Source organism: Vigna unguiculata, chromosome 6, assembly GCF_037176805.1.
Source record: "Vigna unguiculata cultivar grain cowpea cultivar isolate G323 ecotype 2 chromosome 6, ASM3717680v1, whole genome shotgun sequence".
In the NCBI taxonomy this organism is placed as follows: Eukaryota; Viridiplantae; Streptophyta; class Magnoliopsida; order Fabales; family Fabaceae; genus Vigna; species Vigna unguiculata.
Genome location: NC_140797.1, coordinates 35,688,029 through 35,714,552, shown reverse-complemented (window position 1 = coordinate 35,714,552; position 26,524 = coordinate 35,688,029). Strand labels below are relative to the sequence as shown.

Sequence of the window (26,524 nt, the reverse complement as noted above, 5' to 3'; positions counted from 1 at the left end):
AAATCAAATATTGAAATTAAATTATATTTGAAAGAAAAACAAACTAAAATATAATTTAAGAATGGGTAAATTTTTTATTTTATAATATAATTTATAACGACCTAGAAAATAGTGCAAAAGTATTGATAATTTTTAAAAGATGATTACAATTTTTATTAATTGAATTTCACAATTTTTATTTTCGACTCACTTGGTCTTTGATAATGGACTGCTAATGTCATCTGTAACAATTTTTCCTTCAACAATAAATTTCATAAAATTCTAAATCTAGAGTTATGTTTAATATTTTCAACTTTATCATCAAGTTTGTATGTTAAACATACTTTTTAATTATCATTTCAAATAATCTTACTTATATATATATATATATATATATATATATATATAACCTAAATACGTTTATATTTTCTTTTTCTATTCTTTTATCATTTTCTTCTTTTTTATTGTGTTTTCTATTCTTTGTCAATGGAAACTTAATTCATAAAGTTTGATTCACAAAATTATGAGCATACATTTCCTTAAAATTTAGTTCATTTAATTATAAACATACAATTTGAATTAAGTTTTAAATAGATTCTTTCACATTCATTTTTCTTTAAATTTTAAATTTACACTTTATGGTTATAACTTGCGTTTCTCCTATTTGATAATTAGATATAGATTATACTAAATAATAAATAATAAATAATAATTTAATTTGTATTATAATTCAATGACGAGGATTATATGAGAATAAGAATGGGTAAAAATCTCTAGTTCTTAAGTTCACTCTAAAAATAGGAAAAATATTAAAATTTGAATAGAATAAAAATGTGTTATATTGTAAAATTTTATATCCTTCGATTTCAAAACAGATCAGTGATTGTTAACTTAGAGGTTGCATGTTATGTTAGATATCGTAAACTTTAAAGTAAATTCAATTTTCCAAAATCAATTTATATCTTAATTCAATTTTACAAAATTATCTTATATCTTATATTATAAGGTGAGGATTTTACATACGAAAAAGTAAAAAAAAAAAAGTAAAGGTCACAAAAACGACGAGAATGTTTACAGAACGCAATCTTCTTAAAGCAGTGGCGATAATAACAGTTTTACAGAATTTTGAAAAGCTGAAAGGATTTGACAGAGATTACAGTGTGAAAATAAAATTGGTGATATCCAACAGTGTTGGCAAAGAAGAAGACTAGTAGTGAAGGAAACTTGCAATGTGATGTATAATGAAATGAAACTACTTCCAATGTACAACACTTAGACGAAGTTTTCAGCGCAGAGTTCCCACTGGTCTTTTGTAAGTATAAAACATGGACACTATAAGGAATGCTATCAAGTTGAGAACACTTAGCAGTGTCAATAGCCAATAGAAATAATCTATATGACCATAGTTTAGGTTGTCGGGTATCCACCCTGGACTTCCATTCCTAGTACTAATCTTTGTCACAATTGTCACAAGCAGAGAGCTCAAGTACTGTCCAAGAGCCACTGTGAGGAGTGATAGAGCAGAACAAAAACTTCTCATAGCATCAGGGGCTTGCTCATAGAAGAACTCCAACTGACCAATGAAATAGAACACTTCTGCACAACCTATGACAAAATACTGAGGAACCTGCCAAAATATTGTCATTGGTATCTCCTCAAGTTGATAGTAGTTGTGCTTTCTCACCATTTTGAGCCTTATGAGCTCCAATATTGCTGCAGCTACCATGGAAAATATGGATATGAAGAGGCCAACTCCCATTCTCTGGAGCTGAGTTAGGCCATTTTTGTGCCCTGTGAACTTTCTTGCAACTGGCACAATGATCCTGTCATACACTGGCACCCAAAATATGACACTGAGGGTGTCAAAGATGGAAAGGGAAGCTGGTGGGATTTTGAAACTGGAGTTCCCAACATGAGTATTCATGGTTTGCCCTTGCAACACAAATAAGGTGCTCATCTGACCATACACTGTGGAAAATATGATTCCAGTTGCCCATACAGGAAGTAATCTCAAAACGGATTTTAGTTCTTCCACTTGAGTTACAGTGCAAAGTCTCCAAGGGTTTGGTGATTCTCTCACTTTATCTGATTGTGCAACCACTGCTGCTTTGTCCAAAAACCTATTACACAGAATAAGAAAAGTGTATCAAATCAAATCTAATTTTTGCTCATATCAGATTAAAGAACAGCATCAGAAACACTTAAAGATATAGCATCTAAAGGAAACACTTGCAAGGATAATGTTTTCAACTTCTTAGGGAACAATTGCAAAACTGGTTGATCATAAGATTGTCATATTGTAATATGATTTCAAGTTAAATGGCATGAATTTGGACTGAAGGTTTGCCTTGTATACCATATAATGCAAGTGTGACATCAAAATTGCTTCTGATTATGAGTAAGCAAAAAGGAACTACTTGGTTGTCTAGAAATTTGCTGCTATTGCTTAATTTACCTTAACTCATTTGTGTGATCAAGCTTTCGGCTTCCTTTTATAGCAGATTCACCATCATTAGTCTCATATAGAAGAGAGTTGTCAGAAGGTACTTGAACATGGTACTTTCTTATGGATGCTGATATGACCTGACAGATTCTAGTGAGGGCGCTGCCTCCAGGCTTCTGATTCCTGTACAATCTAGTGCCTGAAAAGAAACTCACCACAGCAATGGCCATGGTTACAGCAGGAATTCCAAAGCCCCATCCCCAACCCACATTGTCTTGTATCCAGACTAACAGAGAAGAAGCAATAAGAGCACCGATGTTGATTGAGAAATAGAACCAATTGAAGAAAGAACTCTTGTGTTCCTTCTCAACCGGGTCAGTGTCATCAAACTGATCTGCTCCATAGGATGAGACACAAGGCTTAATCCCTCCAGTGCCAAGAGCAATAAGGTAAAGAGCTAGGAAGCAGATTGCACTCTCAAGAGTAGTAGCATGACACTTTTCGCCTCCATGACATGTTGGTTTAATGCCAGGAACTGATGCAGATAATGTCAACAGTGTCATTCCCTATTATACATCAACAAGATTACCTTTTATTAGATGTTGTTTAACAGACTACAACACAGATTCATAAAAAAGTTAGACCAGTTTTCACACCATTGTAAACTTTAATGTTGAATGACTTCACAGAATAAACTATTAAACATTTGTGTGCGGCTGTAGTGGGGATCAAGGAAATATGAATATGTTGAGATATATATGCAGTACAACAGCAAAGTTTATATTTTATTATTGTGATATTCTGATTAGTTTTGACATAAAAGAAGTTTGAAACATAAGAGTAAAAAGCTATAAAATTGCATCTAAAATTATTTGAAGTTTCTATGCGGTGTCTGGTTTGGGAGAAACTATTACATGATTTAGAACCATCATATGTCTATGGTTCGACCAATTTCTACCAAACACATAATCAAAATTTTCAATTTACAAGATACAATCAATAGAACTTAATTACATATCATATGAAAACTGGTCTAGATCATGATAGTCCTGGACCATGTAATAAAGTTTCCCAGTAAAGACAGGTTGAAGTGACCATACTCACAATAGCATATATTATTGAGAAAATTGCGATTGTCCAATATCTTCCGAGGTAGGAATCAGCCAAGAATGCACCGATCAATGGTGTGATATAGCATGTTCCACTCCAATTAGAGACATTGTTAGAAGCAGTAGCACTGTGCTGATGTAGCCGATTCTTAAAATAAAGCACCAGGTTTGTGCTCATCCCATAATAAGCCAATCTCTCACAGCATTCATTTCCTGTGAATGGAATCTTAAAATGATAAATAAATATTTCACACACAACATAATTCAAACACATGTCATCCCACCTAGGACTTAAACAAACACCAAAAAATACCTAAGATAAAGGGGCAGGCTCTCCAGGTTCCAGTTTCCTTTTTATTAGCTGGGTTTCCACGGTGATCCACTGTTCCATCTTTGGTGTATATATCATCCTCTGCCATTGTGGTTCAACACTCGTCCACACTATTCGCTTGCAATTGCAACCAACCAACCAGCACAGAAATTCACAAACTGAAACAGCAACAACGGAGAATAACAATAACAAATTACAAACAAAGGTCAAAATTGAACTCAAATTAAAGAAAAAGACACTTCTTTGAGAAATCTCAGTTATAACTGCGCCTCAACACTTTGCTGGTCTTTCCCTCAAAAGGTTCCAGAAACCAGTTTTTGATTCTAATGTTCGGTTATATTCAATCACTTCAAAAACAGAGCACTCTATTCAAGAATAACAGAAAGTTTCAAGATTCCAATTACACGAATCCATAAATCAGTAGAAGTTAAAAGAAAAGAACAACAAAAACAAAAAAGACTTTAAATTTGACTGCAAACCGCTGATAAAATCTCATAATGATAAACCCCAGATCAGAATTCAAAAGCAAAAGGCACGGAATCAAAGAAGCGCATCTCCAACCTTAAAAGTTGGCAACTTTATCAAGCATCATCCATCATTGGGCAAACCATACTGAAGAACAATGTGTATATATACTTTGATGGAGCAAAGATAGGTTACACACCCTGTGACACGTCTTCTTGTTTTTACCGTTAGTTAAAATCTATTAAAAATCATATAAAAGTAAATAAAAAAATGAGATTTACACAATTTATAATATTTAACTTCTGTTAATCAGTATCTAAGAGTATTGCTATTATTCCTCATCAGATATAGGCCACAAAGTAATCTGCTGGAGACTGTTGACTTGTCTCACGTGTGATGTGACTAAAAAAAAGATGAAAAAAAAATCTTTAACATGTGATTTTAGGATTTACCCTCTTTCAGCTGCTAGATCATAGTTCTCTGCAGCGAAAAATTAGGCAAAGTAGGATCTTAAATTCGCCATTTCTGTGAGCTTGACTTTTTATTGCTGAGTCAAGCGTAACTGTTCTACAACTAATAATATCTCAGATCTGTTATGAAAAATGGAAATTGGTTTCTATTTTGACTAGGGAAGCGTTATGTGGATGAGATTCCGTGGGAACACACAGCAACGGTGTTAGAAGCCAAAGCAAAATTCCCATTATTGTTTATATTATTATCAAAATGTTTGCTTCTCCAAAGAAAAAATGGCTAGCAATTTGAGGGAAAAAAAAAAAGTTTCTTTTGGATAAGCATTCCCATTACTGTTCGTAAAAAGTTATCTTTTTTAAAAGAAAAATACTCGTGGCCATAATAATTACTTTGGAATATAAATCATTAAGATTCATATTCTCATATACATCATTGACAAACACAGGTGGTTAACAATTATGGAAACTAATGTTCTCAGTCAATAGAAATATAAAAGTAAAACATAAACATATATGATTTTCGTGTGATTTAAAAAAGGAGAATTTGCACGAGTACTTGTGTTTCCTCTAGTTTTAAAATAGGTGTTTATGTATTTTTCTTGCATTTTTAATAAAAATGATAATCACATTTTTTTTCTAGTTTTTTTATCAAACATTTTCATATTTTATGCTATTAATAAAAGATATCCACTTTTTTTTAATATCTCTTTTGATTCTTGCCTTTATAGTAATTATGTAATATATTTTTTTATTCAACATGTTCTTAATAATTATTAAAAGGAATCAATGTGATTTTTTTAGACTGGTATTAATAAAAAATATTAAATTATTATTATAAATGCTAAGATCATAAAAGGTATGAAGTCAAGAGTAATGTCATATTCCTTATTTTACATAAAAATACCATATTAATTAAATTTAAATAATAATTACAAAAATTTAAAATTAAAACAGTAACAAATATGAATATTATTATATCTATAAACAAAAACTTGAATTATGTTATTATTACATGTTAAATATATTATAAAAATTAATGTTTTAGTAAATTTGAAATTCTCTTATAAAAATATAATAACAAATTATATTTTTTAGAAAATATTATTTTAATATAAAATGAATAAATAATTGTAAAATTTATAATTGTAGTTATTTACTTATCATTATATGTATATATGGTTTCAATAGTTATAAATAAAAATAAGAAAATATGAACCGTATTAATAGTATAAGAGGTCACTAATCATCCCCGTAATGTCATTTTTTATAATAACTTTATTTTGTTTTCAATATTATATAACGAGTTTTTAAGGTTTAGACTAAGTTTACACAAATTTAAACATACTTACATTACATGAATAGTTTCATAATGTGTAAATACTATTAAAGAAAACTTTAAAAATATATAATGTAACCATTCTTATAGTTAAATTATTCAACTTTTTCCCTGTAAGTTTTATATTTTTAATTTTTAATTTTCATACACTTTTCTTTTAATTTTAATTAATACATTGTTTATAAATGAAAAAAAAAGGTGTGAATGTCACTTTATTTCAAACATAAAGAAAAGAACATCTATTTAAAAAATTGCATCACTATCATATCATTAAAATTATGAGAAACTTGAAGTTTTATTAGTAAGATTAAGATAGGATGTGGATATGATTTTGACTTGAAAGACGATAAATGTAAATATAATTTGACGTTTGTTTGTCATATGTATATGGATGTGGATGTCTTATATATATGTATATAATATATTTACTTATTAATATCACTATAACTGATATTAATGTGAACATGGTTGGTTTCAACTTTCAATTTCAGCTAGTAACAGATAACACGTCACTTTGAAAACAACAAGGCAACATGTGACAACAAAACAATGTGTACAAGACTCAAACTTCAAACAAAGCTGTGGCCACATGCTTGTAGAAGAAGACTCTGAATATTCTTTGTTAGCATGAACTTGGGTAGGTCATAGGAATAATTCATTTTAAACTCTTCTTGGATTCAACTCAAATAGTGATACAATCATGTGGGAATAAATTTAATTAATACATAAATTTAGGGGCAGAGTTGGGTCTCTTTTTGCTTTCCACTCTATGCTTCTTTTTGCTTTTAGGAAATCCATAAAGGTTGTTGGAGATTATTATGTTAACATTTTTATCATTAAATTAGTCATTTTGTAAAATTATATAAATTTAATATTTTGTAAAATAAAAAAAGTAATATGTATTTTCAAATTTAATTTAATTATATAATAACAAAAGTAATAACAACTAAAATATTATCATATATATATATATATATGATAATTATGAGAAAAATATTGGTATAATAGTATTCTCTTAAAAAATATTTCAAATTATATAGAGAGAGATACTATTACGAAGTTAAGTGAATTTGAAAGTTTACGTTAAACAAAAATGAATATGTAAGAATAAAAACAACTCATTATTCTAAATTTTAAAGTTATATATGATATTTTAATGTAAATTTTTTTTAGTATTTTATTTTAAAAAATGTGGCAAAGCCTATGAAAATATGGAGGTGGTTGGGTGCGAATCTCTACTAGAGAGTATAAAGATGAATATATATAAGTGACACATTTATTATATAGATGTGTTTTTTATATCAATTTGTTTATTTTTATTCTAATTGGATTTTGTTTAATTTTGATAATGATTTTTTAAATTTAATAGATTAACTAGTAATTTGATTTCTACATTTAGATATTTGATTTTGATTCATTTTGGTACTATATTTTTTTAATTCAATTAAGTTTTTGATATTAAATTTTTAAAAGACTCTCCTAATTTTTGTAAAAGAAAAAAATTCAGTGTAATTTTTTTCATTAAATTTGTGTTAATGCATTTTAGAAGTGTTATATATTAAAATTTGGATCTGACATGTATTAAAATTTGGATGTAGAACGTGTTAAAATCTGAGTTATCAATGTATTACGTATTAAAGTCAGAGATAATCAAAGGTAGAAGATGATCCAAATTTTGAAATAAACAGATTTAAATTTTTACATGTAACACTTTCAAATAAGATTAATCCCATATTACAAAAATAGAGTATCAATTAAGTGAAATCTAATATAATGGTCAAACAGATCATAAACTTAAATAAAAGATAAAATTATAAATTAAACAAATTTAATATTCATAATTTAAAATTTTGAAAAATTATTTAATCATCATTACCATTTGGAGACTAATATTTTAATTTTAAATATTTTGAAATAATATCGTTAGAATTAATACTATATTTGAAATTTTGCGTACTTTAGATTTCTGTTACAAATTTATTTAAAAAAAAATACGAAACAAAAGTATTTTTGTTTACTATTATCTTTACTATTAATATATGAAACAAAAGTATTTTAATTATCTTTACTATTAATACATGAAACTATTATATACTGAAATTACTGACTTACCATTGATGTCTATTTACATGTACATGTACATCATCATATGTTTTTTTTTAAATAATTTAAATTTATGAATTGTAAACTTACATTTTAAAGAATAAAATATAGTTATTTATAAAGATAAAATGACAAAAGTTAAGTGCATGATTAATCAAATTAGTTATTCTTGATAATGTGAACCCATAACCCTAGGAAAATCACAACGGCCGCTGAATTTGTTATAATTCCTGACCCATACCACATATCTTATCCCCACTTTTATATTTGAAGAGCATGTTTGTTGGTTTGTAATGTTATGCACTTTTGTGCATTGTATTCCTGAAATAATATTTTAATTTTTAATTTTAATTTTAATTGAAGTTTGAGACCAATTCCTTTTTATTTTGAGAAATATATTTTTCTTTCTCTGGAAAATAAAAAATAGGCTTAACTAATGATTTAAACTGATGATTTTGGTCATAATATTTATTCAGTTTCTTTTTAATTTGGCCCTACTTTTCTTTTTTCAATTTAGTTTCAATATTTGTTAATTTTATTTAATTTAGTTATTTTTTCTAATACGGTTAAAATAGTTAACAGATTGGAACGGTAATTGTCACTGTCATTTTATAATTTTATAATTTTTTTAATATTTTTAAAAATAATAATTTTATTATTTAAAAAAATATCCATTGACATGTGTCATTTTGTGATTTTTTTTTAACTTCTCCGTGTCATGTCACATGTAGAGTCAGTTTTTTATATTCAATTTGGTCTTAATATTCTTTTTTTTATTTGGTCTTAATTTTTTTTTTAAATTTAGCATTTTTGTTCCTCTCCAACTTGAGACAAAATTTAATTTGTATATAAATGTTATATGGATATTTTTATTAAAATGCATATCTTTATTAAATATTTTTAATTTAGAGTTAGAGTTGGTTTAAAATTAAAACAAAAAATTTCAAAGTAGACAATAACACCATTAATTTAAAATTTTAAGAGGTTAAAAATACTTCATATTATTTTTAATTTTAATATTTTATGTTATTTTTAACTTCTTAAAATTTAAAATTAATGATGTTATTCTCTATATTAAGTAATTTTAACTTCTTAAGATTTTAAATTAATTGTGTTATTCCCTACTTTTAAATTTTTTTCATTTTAGTTTTAAACCAACTCTAACTCTAAATTAAAACATTTAATAAAAATATGAATTTTAATAAGAATATCAGTCCAACATTTATATAAAAATTAAATTTTGTCCAATTTGAAGAGAGACAAAATTGCCCAATTTAAAAAAAATTAGGACTAAATTGAACAATAATAATGAATATTAATTAAATATAAATACTGATCTTGACACGTTGCATGATATTAGCTTGACATGTGAACATTTTTTTAAAAATAAAATAATTTAAAAAAATCAAAGAAAATTACAAAAATGACATGTGGCATGATATAAGCTTGACATGTGGACGTTTTTCTAAATACAAAATAATAATTTAAAAAAAAAAATTAAAAATTAAAAATTTTAAAAAATCACAAAATGACACAAGTTCTCGTTCACAATTCGTTAACTATTGTAATAGTGTTAACGAAAAGGATCAATTTGAATTAAATTGACAAATATTACCATCAAATTGTAAAAAAAAGTATGAGCAAATTGAAAAAGCTAAACGAATACTATGACCAAATCATTATTTAAACCTAAAAAATATTATAGTTCAATTTATCTAAATATAGAAAAATAAAATGTTTATAATAATAATAAACAATGCAATCCTTAACTTTTTAAAAAGAATTTCATTTATTTCATCACTATATTTCATATGATATATTATTTTAATAAATTTGTTAAAAAAATTTACAAGAAAATATTTTTTTTATTTTTTATAAAAAATTTAATCGACAGGTAATTCCTTTATGAATAATTATTTTCTACGAAATTATAAAATTTATAAGTATCTTTTATAAATTTTTTTGTAAAAAATGTTTTATATAATGCATTTTGCAAAAAAATTGGTAGAATTTTTTGCAATTTCTTTTTTTATAAGAAAATTTATAAATGTTTTCTATGAAAAAAAAATTAAAACAAAATTAATAAAAAATACAAGTTTTCTAGTAGTGTTTTTTGGCAAACCAACCTTTATAGAAATATAATTTATAAAAATCTTAAGATATAAATAGAGGTGTGAATTTGATATCCGACGTAATTTGATCCTAACTCATATAGGTGAGGATAAAAAGGTTAAAATATTTTTTTGTCCCAATTTTTGTCAAGTTTTGTTAGATCATTTCTAATTTTTTTGTTGTGTACAAATGAGTCATAATTTTTGTCAATTTTGTTCAATTTGGTCATTTTTTGTTAATACTGTTTAAATCATTAACGATCATGAACAATGACTGTCACGTGTCACTTCGTGGTTTTTTTATTTATTTTTAATTTTTTTTAAATACTCACGTGTCAATCCAGCAACGTACACGTGTTAAAGTCAATGTTTTATATTCAATTTGGTCCCTATATTTATTATTTTTGTTCAATTTAGTCACAATTTTGTTTAAAATTGACCATTTTATCCCTATCAAATATGAGACCAAATTTAATTTTTATATAAAAGTTATAATGATGTGAATTTTAATATATTTTATAAAAACATTTAATAAAAAATGTAAATTTTAGTATAAAAATTAAATTTAGTTTCAATTTGGAGAGAGACAAAATTGGTACATGTTAACAAAATTTGGGATTAAATTGAACAAAATTAACGAATATAGGAACCAAATTGAATATAAAACATTGACTTTGACACGTGACACACTATTGGGTTGACATGTGGACATTTAAAAAAATTAAATAAAAAAAATCACGAAGTGACACGTGAAAGTCAATGTTCATTTGTGTTAATGATTTAAATAGTGTTAGCAAACAATGACCAAATTGAATAAAATTAATGAAAATTAGGACTTATTTGAGTACGGAAAAAAAAATAGGACTGATCTGATAAAACTTGACAAAAATTGAAAAAAAAAATATTTTTACCAAAAAGTTTATAAGATAAAAGGGGTGTTTATTCCTGCACCTCCCTGATTTTATTTCTGCACCACATAAAATTTATACTTCCCAAACTATCCTACACAAGCTTGAATGTGGAGGTGCTGAAAAAATGGGAACTCTGCGAGGGATGAGGAGGTGAAGTGTTGACGTGGGTAAATGGGTTAAGGTCAAAGGCTTAAACCTAATTTTGAGGGTTTCTCCCTACACCTCCAAAGAGTTCTACTACACCTCTAAAAGAATTTAAATTTTCTATAATACCCCTCTGAATCCTTTGACTATTAAGCGGTAAAAGTTAAAAAAAATTCTTAACCGACTTTCGAAATCCGGTAAAATTCTTAACCGGCTTTCGAAATCCGGTAAAATCCTTAACCAGCTTTCGAAATCCGGTAAAATCTTTAACCAGCTTTCAAAATCCGGGTGAATAGTGTCAAACAGATTTGAAATTGTGAACCAGCATTTGAAGTTCGGTTAAGTGATTTAACGAAATTCGAAATTAATTTTCTTTGTATACCGGCATTCGAAATCCGGTTATGAAATTGTCTAAATCAATTTTTTTTTACAAGCGACATTCGTAATAATGTTGGTGATTTTAATTTTCTTATTTTTTTATTTGATTTGTTTATAAAATTTAACTTCAATTATTTTATAATTTATGTATTAATTATTTAATTTTATATTTTTTATATTTTAACTTCATACTTATTTTTTTAATTTTTCTTTTAATTTTGAAATGCTTTGTATTTATTTCCAGAAAACGGATTTGGATATCCATTTTATCTTGTTACGGGTTTCGATAGTCATAATGTTATAATAAATCTTTTCAATTTTTAAATTTTTAACTTTTTTATATTTTTTGTAATTATTTTATATTTATTTAATTTATATATTTGTTTTCCAAACTTTTAAAAATTAAGAATTTCGTGAAGCCTTTAATTTTTATTTTGAAATTGTTTTTAATACAAACCGACTTCTAGCCGTAACGATAATCAATGATTTTATTTTATACAAACTGAAAATGGAAATCCGATTTTTATTTTGCTTTACTTATTTTTTGATTTTAAAATTCTTTGTATTTATTTCAAATATATAAAACTTACAAATAAACAAATAAAAAACTCATTCATCAAATAAATAAAACTTTAAGAAAAGTGTAGAAAATAATGAATAAAAAAAATTGCAAATAACAAAATTTATAAAACAATAAAGTAATAAAATGAATAAAAAAATAACAAATTAAAACAAAAATAATAAATAAAAATAAATAAAAAACTCAAGTTCATAACTAAAAAAATAACAAATATTAATAAAATATATTACAACAAAACAACAACTTAGTAATATTAATCTAATTGAAAATAAATCTTTTACCAGATTTCGAAAGTCGATTAAGGATTTTACCGGATTTCGAAAAGCTAGTTAAGAATTTTATCGGGTTTCAAAAGCCGGTTAAGGATTTTACCGGATTTCGAAAGCCAGTTAAGGATTTTACCGGATTTCGAAAGCCGGTTAAGGATTTTACCGAAAAATCTTTTTTAACTTTTATCGCTTAATAGTCAAAGGGTTCAGAGGGGTATTATAGGAAATTTAAATTGTTTTGGAAGTGCAGTAGAACTCTTTGGAGATGCAGGGATAAACCCTCCCTAATTTTAGTTAAGGGTATTCTGAGGATTAAGGTTTTTGGAGTTGTAGAAAAAAAAAAGGTGGAGAAAGAAATACCTTACAAAAGAAGATCTGCATAAGAAAAAGTCCATGGATTAAAATAGTTTTAGAGTTTCATGATCATAGATTGAAAACACAAACTTCATTGATACATATTTTCAATTAATTTTCTTCTGAAATTTTTTTCTTAGAAACCCTTGAAAATTTTACTATAAATAAGGGTTTGAAAAAATTTACTACCAACTTCTTTTTTGGAAAATATTTTGTTAAAAATGTTTAAAAAAAAAAAAAACCTTATAGAAAACACTTTTAAATTTTATAATTTTATAAAAAATAATTACTCATGAAAAACAATTATCTTACCAAATAACAAATAAAATCTTTTATTGTAAAATTTTATAATAAATTTACAAAAAAAAAATTCAACAAAAATATAAAAGTTTCTAGTAATGAATAAACTTCTGTAATTACATTATTTTATGTTATTATTTTTTTAATGAGTAGTTTATCGATAAGTTTATGCAACGAAGGAGACATCAGGCATGATGTTATCTGTTTTTTCTTTTTAGCGTTGGGTTCGTGGAGAAGATAAAGAAAAAATATTTTCTAATTAAATTCTCACAATTTTCTCTAACATCTTAAAGTCATATTATAAGTGGTTTTTCTTACTAATACCTTACAAAGATAAAAACATATTTTTCACATTTAAATATGGTAGTCTCAACCAATATAAATCCAAACCTGTAAACTTTATAAAAAAGTTGTTGAAAAATGTGTTAATGATGGTAGGTAAAACCGCAAAGGAGAGAGATAAATGAAAAAGATTTCAGAGGTAAATGTAAAAGAGAAAAAATAAAAAGAAAATCAACGAGAAAGCAATTCCTCAAACCTTCTTTTCTTTTATCCTTGAGGAAGAAAGCCATTGTTCAACAGTTGCTGAAAACAATCGTTCACCAATAATGAAATATACCTTTCTTTAGTTAACCCAATAATTACACATAAACTTCATCTTAATAAATATCTTAGGTTTTCAAGAAAATTAATTATTTATATGGTCATCAAATCAAAACTTCATTAATCAACTGATCTGGATTTAAACAATCACATTCATACATTCTTATATATTAAAAAGATAAACTTACTATATCACTATTTATATAAACGTATGATGTATCTGGTTTATACCAGAAAAAAAAAATACACATTTTAAAAAAACTAATTGCTGAAATTTGCAATGACAAACTAGAAGCTACGTTATGTACACTTAAGGGATTACATGTATATTCTTTATTTGTCATGCCGTAAAGTTGAAAATGTATGTCAATTTCGAAAACTGGTACACATGTTTGTTGAGAATCGTTGTACATTACCCTATATGGGTGGACCAAACCAGCATCTGAGTCCGACCACTCATTGCAGTAGAAAGGAACAGAAAATAGACATTACCCCAGAAACTCAATAAACTACCTTAGCTTCAAAAGATGTTCTTGGTTGATGGATAAGGACTTTATGTAATACGCAAGAAAAAGGAAAAAATAACAGAAATTTTTAAGGATATGGTTTCTCATTTTTTATTTTGAGTTCTGTGTACTTTATAATATGGACCTTACGTCTTAACTCTTAAGTATTCCTTCTACCAACTTGTTAAAAGGGACATTACAGCAGAGGGTATAGCTCTTTATAAGGTTGTCCTTTCTTCTCTATCTTGCACTGCCTTGAAGACTGAGAAGCTACTGTAATAGAGAACTCAAAAGGGGTGGCTATGGCAGCGTTTGGGATTCGAATCGTGTTATTGCTTGCAGCTTGCTTGCTTCCACTATCTGTTGAAGCTCTGGTTCGCCACTACAAGTTCAATGTAGGTGCATTATTTTCTCATGTTAATGTTATACTCATGCAAAGCATATATAGTAGGTTTAAAGTTTGATAGATCATATAACATTCGACAATAAGACAAGATATAACGTGCTGGTTTTGTCGAAAGTTCAAATCTCGTCTTATTTTTTAATGTGTTTTACTTTCATTGATCTATTTGTCTCCATGCATGCAAAAGAAAATGTACATGTTTTGGAAACTATATGATGATCAGTGTCTTTTGTGTTTTTTTTTTCCTTTGTTCTTCCACTCAATTGAATTTTAAATTACTATGTAGCTCAAACGTTTGAATGCGAGAAGTTACAGCAGTTTTTTCTTAAAACTATTGAAGTTTTTTTGTGTCTGAATTCTGACAAAATTTGTCGAGCATGTTAATGAACTGGGATTTAATTGCTGAAATTATAAATTTTTGGTAAGCTAACTTAGGTGGACCAAAATTTGAAGATGTGAAAAAAAGAAGTGCAAGCTAATGATTTGTAGTGCAATTAACGTTCTTATTTATAAATAAATACAAATTACTGTTAGCTAGCAGTGGATCTAAGCAACATTTTAATAAATTAATTTGTTGTTTATAAGAAAAATAAAAAAGAAACTTCTTTATAATATATAAATATATATATATATATATATATATATATATATATATATAATTGTAAGATAATAATGATTATTCTGATACATAATTTTCTGTTGACAAAAGTGTGGTGATAAAACTTTCTCTCTTGGGTCTGGTGTCCAGGATATTCATCAACTGAAGAGACAAACTCACATGGAGTCAAATTTATTGGATTTTTTTTTGGGATAATAATCTTCGTTTTAATTAATTGAAATATTTAATTTGCTGGATTGACATTTTCTTTTAAAACAGTTGATATGACAGTTAGGTCCATGGTTTAATAATATCTAGTAGTTAAGACATCACCTGTAATATTTAGAGTTGAGACATGTTTTGGTGAAGACATAAAAAGATGGAATATGTTTTGAGTATAGTTGACCAAACCAGAAAGGATAAGTGAAGCCAAGTCATAAAATCTTTCCAACTAGTTCAGTTTAGCCTATGTGACATTGTGGCCAACATGCCTTTACCAAACAGCAAATTGAGTGTGAACTTTTTAGCAAGTGAAGGTACATAAATTTGGTAGAAGTTGCAGTTGCAGTTTTTTATTTCCTTGTTATTATTGGTCAAGAAAGTTGTTGCAGAAAAGTAAATGGATGGTGGTCTTGACAGGTGGTGGTGAAGAATGCCACAAGATTATGCTCAACCAAACCCATTGTGACCATAAATGGAAAGTTCCCAGGTCCCACCATTTATGCAAGGGAAGATGACACTGTTCTCATTAAGGTGGTCAACCATGTCAAATACAATGTTAGCATCCACTGGTGAGTGAGTGTGCTACACTTTCTTCTTCCACTCTCTGTTTATTATTAGAGGTTATTGAATGAATTAAAATTGAACAGGCATGGGGTGAGACAATTGAGATCAGGTTGGGCTGATGGGCCTGCATACATAACACAATGCCCAATTCAACCGGGCCAGGCCTATGTCTACAACTTTACACTTACAGGCCAGAGAGGTACACTTTGGTGGCATGCACATATCCTCTGGCTTAGGGCCACTCTCCATGGAGCCTTCGTCATCCTACCCAAGCTTGGGGTTCCTTACCCTTTTCCCAAACCTAATATGGAACAAGTTATCATACTAAGTAAGTTCCACTATACTTTTTTTCTTCTCATGCTACACATATTAAATGCAAGTAAAAAGAAATTTGGATGTGAAAATAGCTTGGTCTCACAATATTTGATTGTGATTCAGGTGAATGGTGGAAATCAGATACTGAGGCTGTGATAAATGAAGCTTTGAAATCTGGTTTGGCACCAAATGTCTCTGATGCCCACACAATCAATGGTCATCCAGGACCTGTCCAAGGCTGTGCTTCACAAGGTAAAGGAAATAAAAAAATGGAAAACTAAAAAATCAAACATTTTTCATGTTTGAAAACAAAAATGCAATTTCTTAAACAGATCCTTAATTTTCACAAGCAATTGACCAACACCTTTCTCTGTTGTGCAGAAGGATTCAAGTTGGATGTTCAACCAGGAAACACCTACCTGCTAAGAATCATCAATGCTGCACTCAATGAAGAGCTTTTCTTTAAAATTGCTGGCCATGAACTCACTGTTGTTGAAGTTGATGCAGTCTACACAAAACCCTTCAAAACTGATACCATTGTGATAGCACCTGGGCAGACCACAAATGTGCTTCTAACAACAAAACATGCAGCTGGAAAATACCTGGTTGCAGCCTCTACTTTCATGGATGCTCCTATTGCTGTAGACAACAACACTGCCACTGCAACATTACACTATTCAGGAACCCTTAGTTCCACCCTCACCACCCTCACTTCCATTCCTCCCTCAAATTCCACTCTTCTTGCTACCACTTTCACTGATTCTCTCAGAAGCTTAAACTCTAAAAAGTATCCGGCCAGAGTCCCTTTGAAGATTGACCACAACTTGCTCTTCACTGTTAGTCTTGGTATCAACCCTTGTGCTACATGTGTGAATAACAGCAGAGTGGTAGCAGACATCAACAACATCACCTTTGTGATGCCTAAAATCTCTCTTCTCCAAGCACATTTCTTCAAAATTAAGGGAGTTTTCACTGATGATTTCCCTGGAAATCCTCCTGTGGTTTATAACTTCACAGGAACACAACCATCCAATTTAAATACCATGAATGGAACAAGGCTATATAGACTTGCTTACAACTCTACAGTTCAATTAGTCTTGCAAGATACTGGAATGATAACACCTGAGAATCATCCCATTCATCTCCATGGCTTCAATTTCTTTGTTGTTGGTAGGGGACAAGGGAACTTTAACCCCATCAAAGACCCCAAGAAATTTAACCTTGTAGATCCTGTGGAAAGAAATACTGTAGGAGTTCCTGCTGGAGGGTGGACTGCTATCAGATTCAGAGCTGATAATCCTGGTAAAGCTATCAGTGTTACTCATATCACCTAAGCTACTTATATGAAACCCTAATTTTGATTCAAAGTTTTTTTTTTTTCTTTTTCATTGCTATGGATTGTGTGATAAATGGTGTTATGTTTTGTTAGGTGTCTGGTTCATGCATTGTCATTTGGAAATTCATACAACATGGGGATTGAAAATGGCTTTTGTTGTGGACAATGGTAAAGGACCAAATGAATCTTTGTTACCTCCTCCAAGTGATCTTCCCAAGTGTTGAGAAAATTACCAACTTCATATGAACAATGAGGAAGGGAAAGCAGAAAGAGAATTGTGTATGCCAAAAGGAAGAACAATGGAGGCTAATAACAAGATTTTTACAGAGTAAACAAAGGAGAAAATGCTCAAAGTGGAATAAGACCAAAGGATCAGTTGCCATGTTTTTTTTTTTTTCCTTTTTCATCATTTTTTTGTATTGTTTGTACTCTCATTTTTCTCCTTCTTAAATGATATTTTTGGCTTTAATTATACTTATAAATGTGAGTCAAAATTTCAACGCTCGTAATTGTACTCTAATACAATGTTAAAAAATTAAGCCAATTCAATTTTACAAAACCATTTTTTAGAAAATAAATGTTAAATTTAATTCAATATTATAAAATGTTAATTTTTTGTGTTTTAATTCATGAAAAATGTTAGAAACTTACTTCATTATATAAGAAAGTATTTTATCAGGCCAACTTTATTGTCACATCAAATAATAATTTCGAAACGCAATTATGTTTTACATAAAAATCGGTTGGATCAGTCAGTATCAAACTATACAATAGCTTTTAATCTAACTTTTTTTATAATTCTTGAAAGTTATTATAAGAAAAATAGCTGGTCTTATCTTTTATTTGTTAAAGTGTACGATTTTAAATTACAATTGTAGTTGCATTAAATTGTAATTTTTTTTTCTTAAAATAATCCTTTTTTAAACAAAAATTCTTTAAATAGACCTAACAAAATATTTTCTTAAAAACATGACAAATTTAAAATAATATGGCCCAAGCATCACAAACCGCGTAGTTTTTTTTTCATGGGCCAGAATCCAAAGAAGATACAGGCTAACAAAAAATCGAAATCAGTGCATGTATTTATCTGCATTATTTGTATATATGGTCGAATTTATGTTAAGTATTTACCAACATTATTTATACATATTGCTAACATTTTAGTTAAATGGAATTTTCAAGTTCATGTATTAAATAATAAATGCAGATAGAGAGTATATAATGAGCATTAAAACATCCATATTACCTTCATTACTTTATGAGTAAATTATAGTATATATAAAAACTTTTTGGCAGATTGTTTTTTATAATAATTTTTTTTCTACAATTATATTAGTTTTCTTTGAACATTAAAGGATGTATTGTAATATATATATTTAAATTATTTAAGTCAATGCATGAAACAATTGCAATTTAAAGAACGATATTTTGACACCCAACAACTTTTTATATCCATCTTATATTATCTTTTAAATATTATTTATAAATATAAATGTTTACTTTTTAAACGATTATTTTATTCTTAAAAATAGGTTGTCAAATGATTCACCTGGCTTAAAAAAATTTCGTAGTTACATCATCTCTTATTCACATGTTAATATATCATCATCAAAATTATAAAACAATTAAACATGGAATACCTTTTCCACTTTATTTAAAGAGTCAAACGCAAGTATGACAAATTTTAATTATAATCAATCTTTACAATTATTCCATTTTCCGAAGATATATATTAAATATCAAAGACTAATACCTATCCATTCAAAGCATAGTTCACTGATACTTATCCATGTAAGTAACAAATGTTAAAATACCTACTTACACTTATTATTATAAATATGTTAAAATACCTCCTTACACTTATTATCATAAATGTAAGGGTATCAAAATGAATAAGGTCTGACGGGTTGACCCGTTAATCCAACAAGAAAAAAATGGGTTGGTTTACATGTTTGAATCCATCAGCCCGAAAAAGTCTGACCCTCCTGGTATGTCAGCCTGTGTCTGGTTGTCGAGCCACAAGACGAGTCAACCCGCTGTAACCCGCAACATGTACTAAGTTTAATAATTTTCCCATTTTCTTTATTCATTCTTCATCGCCAACAAAAACCACCACACGTCAGTGACATAGAGAAGAACGCCTTTTTCCTCCCAGATCGAGTGTGACTCCGATGACTCTTCACAACGACGACTTCCCCATAACGATGACACACATAGGTTTGTTTCTCTTCTTTGATTTTGTTAGCAATTAGGAATTTTTAGAATTAGGGATTTTACGATTTGGGGACTTTGCAAATTGGAAATTTTGTGAATTAGGGAATTTTGGTTGTGATGATTTTGTGAAAGGGGATTTCTGGTTGCACATAATTTTTGCGGATTGCAGATTGCGTATCATTATTATGCGTAAGAGAAAGCCTTTTCCTCTGCGTCAATTATTTCTTCTTCTCCTTCTATGTGGCTTTATCGGTGGTGACACGCCATCACTAGAGGTTTTGTGTGTGGCCAAGAACAACGCGGAGGACACTGTTGTAGTTGGTGATTAAGTGGGCCTGCGACATCGACGATGCCAATTGTGGAGTGATCCAGGTAGGAGGACCTTGCTTAAACCCTGTTTCGACTCTACTTTGACCCTAAATGTGTAAAAAAAAGGCGAGCCAACACACCCATTGCAAGGCAGGTTCAAGCTCCCAACCTGTTTTCAAATGTCGGACTCGTCTGACCCGGCCCAACCCGATTTTGGTGGGCCAAAAACAAGGCGGAATAACATTTTTTACACCCCCTTGATAATGGTATTGATACATTGTATTTTAAAAATAAGTGATTCTTTAATGCATTAAAAAAAATAAGAATGTTAATTAGTACAACCAAATTGTTATAACAATATGAAGAGGGAATCCCCCATTGAGTTGCTTCACCAAATTAGGAGTGCTTGGGGATGTTACTCGTGCAAGAAAGGATCTAAAACAGTGGGTAATTAATGAGAAGGTATCTTATCTCCAATAAATTATGGAGAGAGTTAAAGTGGTCAAATTGCCTTTCAAATCATAATCAATTCCTATAGAATAGCCATAACATATTGAGATTAAGGAAATGAAAGTTTTAAAAGAATAAAAGGACAAGATGAAATTAAAAAAAAATGCTAAGCTAATTAACGATCTCCAGAGTCTCCGACACAAATATGTAGACCTTAGACCTTAGGTAGGATAATGAGGAAAAAACACAAATGTGTGAAGAGATGTTAAAAAAACAAAGAGACGATAAGGATTATGTTTTCATAATCAAACAAGACCTTAGTACAGCCAATACATAATTAACATTGAGAATATGGGAAACGAATGTGTAACATCACATGGGTGCCAAAAAAGTCATATGTATGGAGAACTTCAAAGTGATACGAATGAAAAACTAAAGAGGTTGCACGACTCAAAAATCAATATCAGTAAGTTGAACAACTAATGAAGGAAATAGTGGCAACTTATGAGGAGAAGATGGATAAAGAGTGTTAACAGCAAGAAAAATTAGAGAAGAGACATCTGGAGGTACTGGCTCAAATGGATTAGTGCATGACTGAATAGGATAGGATCATAGAGCACTAGAAGAAATGCTTCTCCCAATTGGTTACCTTAGTCGATGGAGTTAATGAAGATGTCTCAAAGTTATTAGGTGATATTGAGTCTGCGATGTCGATGTTTAACTTGCCTTAGGAAATTGAAGTTTTCCTCAATTATTGAAAGAAGATGATAGGTGAAATGAAGGATGTGATGGCTAGGTGTAGAGTTTGCTAGTTAGGCTTTCCTTTGCTACACATGTTATGAAATTGTAAATATTATAGTAGTTTGGTTATATTGAGTATGTAGTTAGTACGGCAATCTCTATTGTGGAAGTACAATAACATAGTTAGTACAACCAAACTGTCATAATATTTACAACATGATTCAGCTCGACTTGGGCCTAACTCAACCTGGTCTTTACTGAGTTGGGTCTGAAGTGGTATTGAACGAGCTAGGCTCGACTTAGACTTGATCGAAATAGTAACAACATGGGTTTAGCCCTACTTGGTTGAACATGGGTTGGCCCCAACTAGAATGAACATAGTCTCATCCCAACTCAAGCGAATGGGGTCCAATTGCCTCAACCTATGCCTAGACTGATTTTGGTTTGACTAGGGATTAAATCGAGTTATTTCAACCTAGGCTTGGACCTATTCCTTTTGACCTGATATTGGCCTTGATCGACTCATCTCTATTTGAACCTGGGCCAACTCGGCTTGATTCAAGCAATGGTCGACTCACCTAAGCTTACAGTTGGGAAAACTCACCCTGACCTTCGTCTAGGTTGACTAGCCTTGACCTATGTTTGGGTTGACTTAGTTCAACTTGGACTCGAGCATACTTGGTTTAACTTAGTCCTTGGCCAACTTGAATTGACCAAGACTCGGCCCAACTTAACTTGACTAAGGATTAAGTTGACTCAGCTTGACTTTGGCCATAGCCAACTCAATTTGACCTTAGCTCGACCTAGACTTATATTGATTTGTTTGGACTTGGATTTGACTTATAATTGGTTAAACTCAACTCGACCTAGATCTGGGTCAATTTAACTCGACTTAGATTTGAACCAACTTAATTTGACATGAACGTAAGTCAATTTAGTCAACTTGACTCAACTTTGCAAGAGTCTAACCCTAACTCTATCTTACTAAGTCTAGCCCACTTACCACTTTATAACATGAAATGATATACATTCACCTTGCTTTTAAATTTTCATATTTAATTATTTCATATATTATCAAAGACAAATTTAGTTAAATGTATTGGATTTAAGATTCAAAAATACGTATTAGAATTTAAGATAAATCTATTTAAATATACTTAAAATAATATGAATTTAAATAACCCTCGTATGTTTTTCTCTTTGACATGGAGATATAAAAGACAACTCACTCTTAAGAAAAAGAGATATTTTAATACAATGAGAACTACCTTTAGAGATTTTAGAAAAGAAAATAAGAGGACTTTTTCCAATATTTATATTTCTCATTACGTCTTATGTTTGATAAATTCATATCCTAATTCCTGAACAAACTCAATAAAATCGTATTGTAACTATTCAACCTTTTTACTAACCCAGCCATCTCATAACTCATATATGATCACATATAAAAAATAATAAAACAATTATACAAATAAATATTCATAAAAAGTTAAATATTTACAAATAAAGTTAGGTAATTTACTTACTTACATACAATGAATATAGTATTGATTAGGCAATGCGGTGATTAAAATTGCATGCACTGTGCAAGTAAGTAAAGTTTAATTAAAAATCCGTCTTTGGCTGGATTCGCACGCGCGCACATGAGTTGATGCACTCACACACGCATAACGGAGATCCAACCAAAAGCAAACCCCACAACGCACACACTCTGTCTCACTTTTATACAAACCACAATCGATAAGGGAATCTTTCCATTTATGGAAACTATTTGTTCCTACCTCCTCCCACTGCCCTAACATCTTCATTATCCTATTCATTCTTTCATTTTAATATTCTTCTTCTTTCTACTAATTCCATTCTCTCCAAAAACATTCATTATTTTTTTTTTCATTCCCATTCATCTGGACTCTCTTTCTTTCCAACACCTACCCTATCTCCTCCACATGCCTACAACACAAATAATCATCCAAAATACCATTATTTTATCATCTTTACTTTTTTTTACATTATTTCTTAGAACTTACTATACTTTCTAATTATTGCCTTTGGAATTCTTTTATCTTTCTCTCATGTAAAAAATAAAATTGTAATATGGCTTCGAGTTTTAACACCATAAATAACTAAATATGATGATTTCTTTTATTGATGTTATCTTAATAAATTTGAAATACAAATTTTATATGTATATATATTATGAATTATTGGAGATGGTGTAAAGGTAGAGGTTTTATTTTTTACATGTTTGATAAGAACAACATCATCATTTTTGTTGGATAGAGGTACCTGTGCTAATAAATTGTGGAACATTTAACTTTCAAGAGACAAAATAGTTTTGTTTGCTTTTGTTCCCCCCAATAAGTGAATGCATGCACTCCACATAACAATGTGAGTAATATATTGCAGAGAATATGAGAGACAAAACCCAAAGTTTGCAAACAAATAATTAATTATCATCATTCTATTAAAAAAATATTATAATCATCTTGTCCATTAAAAAATAAAATAGATTAACATTGTGTTTACTTGGAAAGATTTATTGTTTAGAAGGATTAGGTAGACATGATCTGAGGATGACAAAAGTGTTCATCTCTTGATATTTGAGAGCAAGAAAGGGGAGGAATTGAGAGATTCTCAAATTTTTTATCTTTTCTTATGTAGGATTATTTGAGGGTGATTAATGATAAAATATCATTATATCCTCAACTCATTTATACTTTTTATTCATGTGCATGTGAGTTTCTTGTTTATTGTAAAATTACGGTTACAACAACTAACAACAATTAATACCATAGATTTCTAAATTGTTACACACAAAAAAAATGAATATGTAAATATATTATATTTTTATTATTTTTTTATTAAAATATTTTTTTTTTCAATCTATTCATTTAAATATTTTTTATAAAATATATCTAATTCATCTAAATATAATTTAAAATTACTTTCAACATAAAAGATAATTTGGTAATTTTGTTTTTTTTCAATTAAACTTAATTTGAAATCTATCATATCAATCAAATCACTCACAAACTTTACTTCTAGATTCACTCACTTTCACTCCTCAAATCTCTTAAAAATAACAACACAAACTTTACTTAATAATCCATTCAAATCCATAATCCATCTCCCCAAATTAATCCTCACAAACACCGAGGTTGATCCCATCATTCACCACAGTGCTATAATCATCTATACATATATTATTAATTAATGATGAATCAGCATCAGCCTTGTAACATGTTTAATCTATTAACACTAAGTATGGAATTAATTTGTTTACAAATAAAACTGGTTTAAATGAATAATTTATAATTTAACTAAAACATATAAAAAAAATAACATTTTTCAAATTTTATTTGTAAAATATGTTATTTTGTTCAAGTTGTTCATATTTTGGTGAAGAGCAAAACACATATTTTCAATTAAGAGACATTTTTTTTATGGAAATGGATGCATAATTAGAATTTTGTATGTAAGGTTTTTGAAGATAAAAGATGAATTTATGTTAATTTAGGAACGTGATATTATGTTTATTGTTGATTAAAATATTTAATGTATAAATTTCTTTAACTTTTTTTTTATAAAAGTAGTGAATTTTACCGTGTAATATTGATTAAGTTGTAAAAGTAAGGGAAATTGATTAAATAGTAAATTAGAACAAATGATCTGAAGTGTATATACGACATTGTCACAAATTTTGAGTTTTGTGCATAAATTTTGAACTTTCTTAGAATATTCATAATATTTTGATTATTGTTTATAAATTTGTAATTGAAATTGTGTGTTTAGAATATATTTAATGTCTTCAATAGATATCAGTAGGTTTAATTAGTTATTTAATACTGTAATTTATTAGTTTGGCACATTTGTTACAAAATCAATGTCATTTCATTCTTTTTTTTTTATGCCAAAAAGCCATTTAAATATATATAGAGAGAGAGAAATTAGATAATTTTTGTGAAGAACTTTTTTAAGTAATTGAAAGATCAAATTGAAAATTTTTAAAAATTAGAGAATTAAATTAAAAAGAAATAAAAATAAGAGATCAAAATAAATCAAACCAACAAATTAGATGACTAAACCACTTATTAACCTGAAATCGAGATCTCGAGTTGGTGAATATACATATACTATTGAACTGGTCTGACATCCCATTTATTAGATAAATTCTAGTAAATAAAACATCATATATTATAATATAAAGTAGAGTACGAGACATGAAGTATAAATGATTAGTCATTACACTTATCCCAAATTATACTGAAAAGAAAAACTAAGACACCAAACAATGCCATAAACAGAACTTAGACATAAAACACAATTGTCCAAAAGGATTGCTCACCGAGCAAGGATTTACTAAATAAACAGTTCATAAGAAGAAAGGCTCAACAATGAGAAAAAACCAAGAAGCCTAACTAAACAGTAGTATCTCCACCATTCGCACGGTCACCCAAAGTTTTCACATCTGCTCACACCAAATATTTGGTGATCATTGCAAAAAGGAAAGCCAAACAGAAACAAGCACAAAAAAAAACGGTAACCTAGAGAAAAATCATTTTCACATGTAAATGAGCAAGCAATTTATTAAATAGATTATAAACGACAAATCAGTAAGCACACAAAGCATTTCATAACAACCAATAAAAGATCCTCTAACTCAATTATCCAGATACATGTAATGAGATCGGATTCACTAGTTGTTTGCACTTGTGGTGGCCTTTACTGCTCTGCAGAGCCATTGCCAATGAGTTTCACCCTACCACACACAAGGTTAGTCCATGATCATCTAAGGCCATTATCCTGTCAAAGACTAGGACCTCTTGCTACTCTCACCACTTGAACTAGTATACTCTATGTGAGTTTGACTGATTCATTAAAGTGTTAGGATGTGGTCTTGCTTGAATCCTTATTCCATTACATACACTACAAACACAACCATGAAGTCTCCCCAAGAAACTCATGGAATTACGTCAAGCT

The 26,524-nt window shown here is 28.9% G+C and overlaps 2 protein-coding genes and 1 long non-coding RNA gene across 5 annotated transcripts; 2 read left to right on the top strand and 1 right to left on the bottom strand.

Annotated features, from left to right (window-relative positions):
* Nucleotides 1–1,049: 1,049 nt before the first annotated feature.
* On the bottom strand, nucleotides 1,050–4,907 carry LOC114188245 (protein NRT1/ PTR FAMILY 8.1). Of its 3 annotated transcripts, none has more exons than XM_028076816.2 (5): nucleotides 4,780–4,907; nucleotides 3,845–4,020; nucleotides 3,527–3,744; nucleotides 2,435–2,988; nucleotides 1,050–2,099 (listed from the first exon to the last, which is right to left on the bottom strand). In XM_028076816.2, the coding sequence occupies exons 2-5, from the start codon at nucleotides 3,948–3,950 to the stop codon at nucleotides 1,265–1,267; spliced, it is 1,713 nt and encodes a 570-aa protein (XP_027932617.1). In that variant the 5' UTR covers nucleotides 3,951–4,020; nucleotides 4,780–4,907; the 3' UTR covers nucleotides 1,050–1,264. The 3 variants fall into 3 exon arrangements, with proteins under 3 accessions (XP_027932617.1, XP_027932616.1, XP_085531328.1); XM_028076815.2 differs by lacking the exon at nucleotides 4,780–4,907 and adding an exon at nucleotides 4,424–4,582; XM_085675202.1 differs by lacking the exon at nucleotides 4,780–4,907 and having other exon boundaries at nucleotides 3,845–4,323.
* A 9,722-nt stretch (nucleotides 4,908–14,629) lies between these two features.
* On the top strand, nucleotides 14,630–18,312 carry LOC114187132 (laccase-4-like). Its single transcript, XM_028075264.2, has 6 exons — nucleotides 14,630–14,787; nucleotides 16,033–16,184; nucleotides 16,263–16,507; nucleotides 16,618–16,746; nucleotides 16,876–17,796; nucleotides 17,924–18,312. The coding sequence occupies exons 1-6, from the start codon at nucleotides 14,695–14,697 to the stop codon at nucleotides 18,052–18,054; spliced, it is 1,671 nt and encodes a 556-aa protein (XP_027931065.1). The 5' UTR covers nucleotides 14,630–14,694; the 3' UTR covers nucleotides 18,055–18,312.
* Nucleotides 18,313–19,618: 1,306 nt separating this feature from the next.
* Nucleotides 19,619–22,710, top strand: LOC114187009 (uncharacterized). The gene is made up of 2 exons (XR_003605181.2): nucleotides 19,619–20,047; nucleotides 20,214–22,710. It is a non-coding gene; the product is annotated as an uncharacterized LOC114187009 (long non-coding RNA).
* The last annotated feature ends 3,814 nt before the right edge of the window (nucleotides 22,711–26,524 follow it).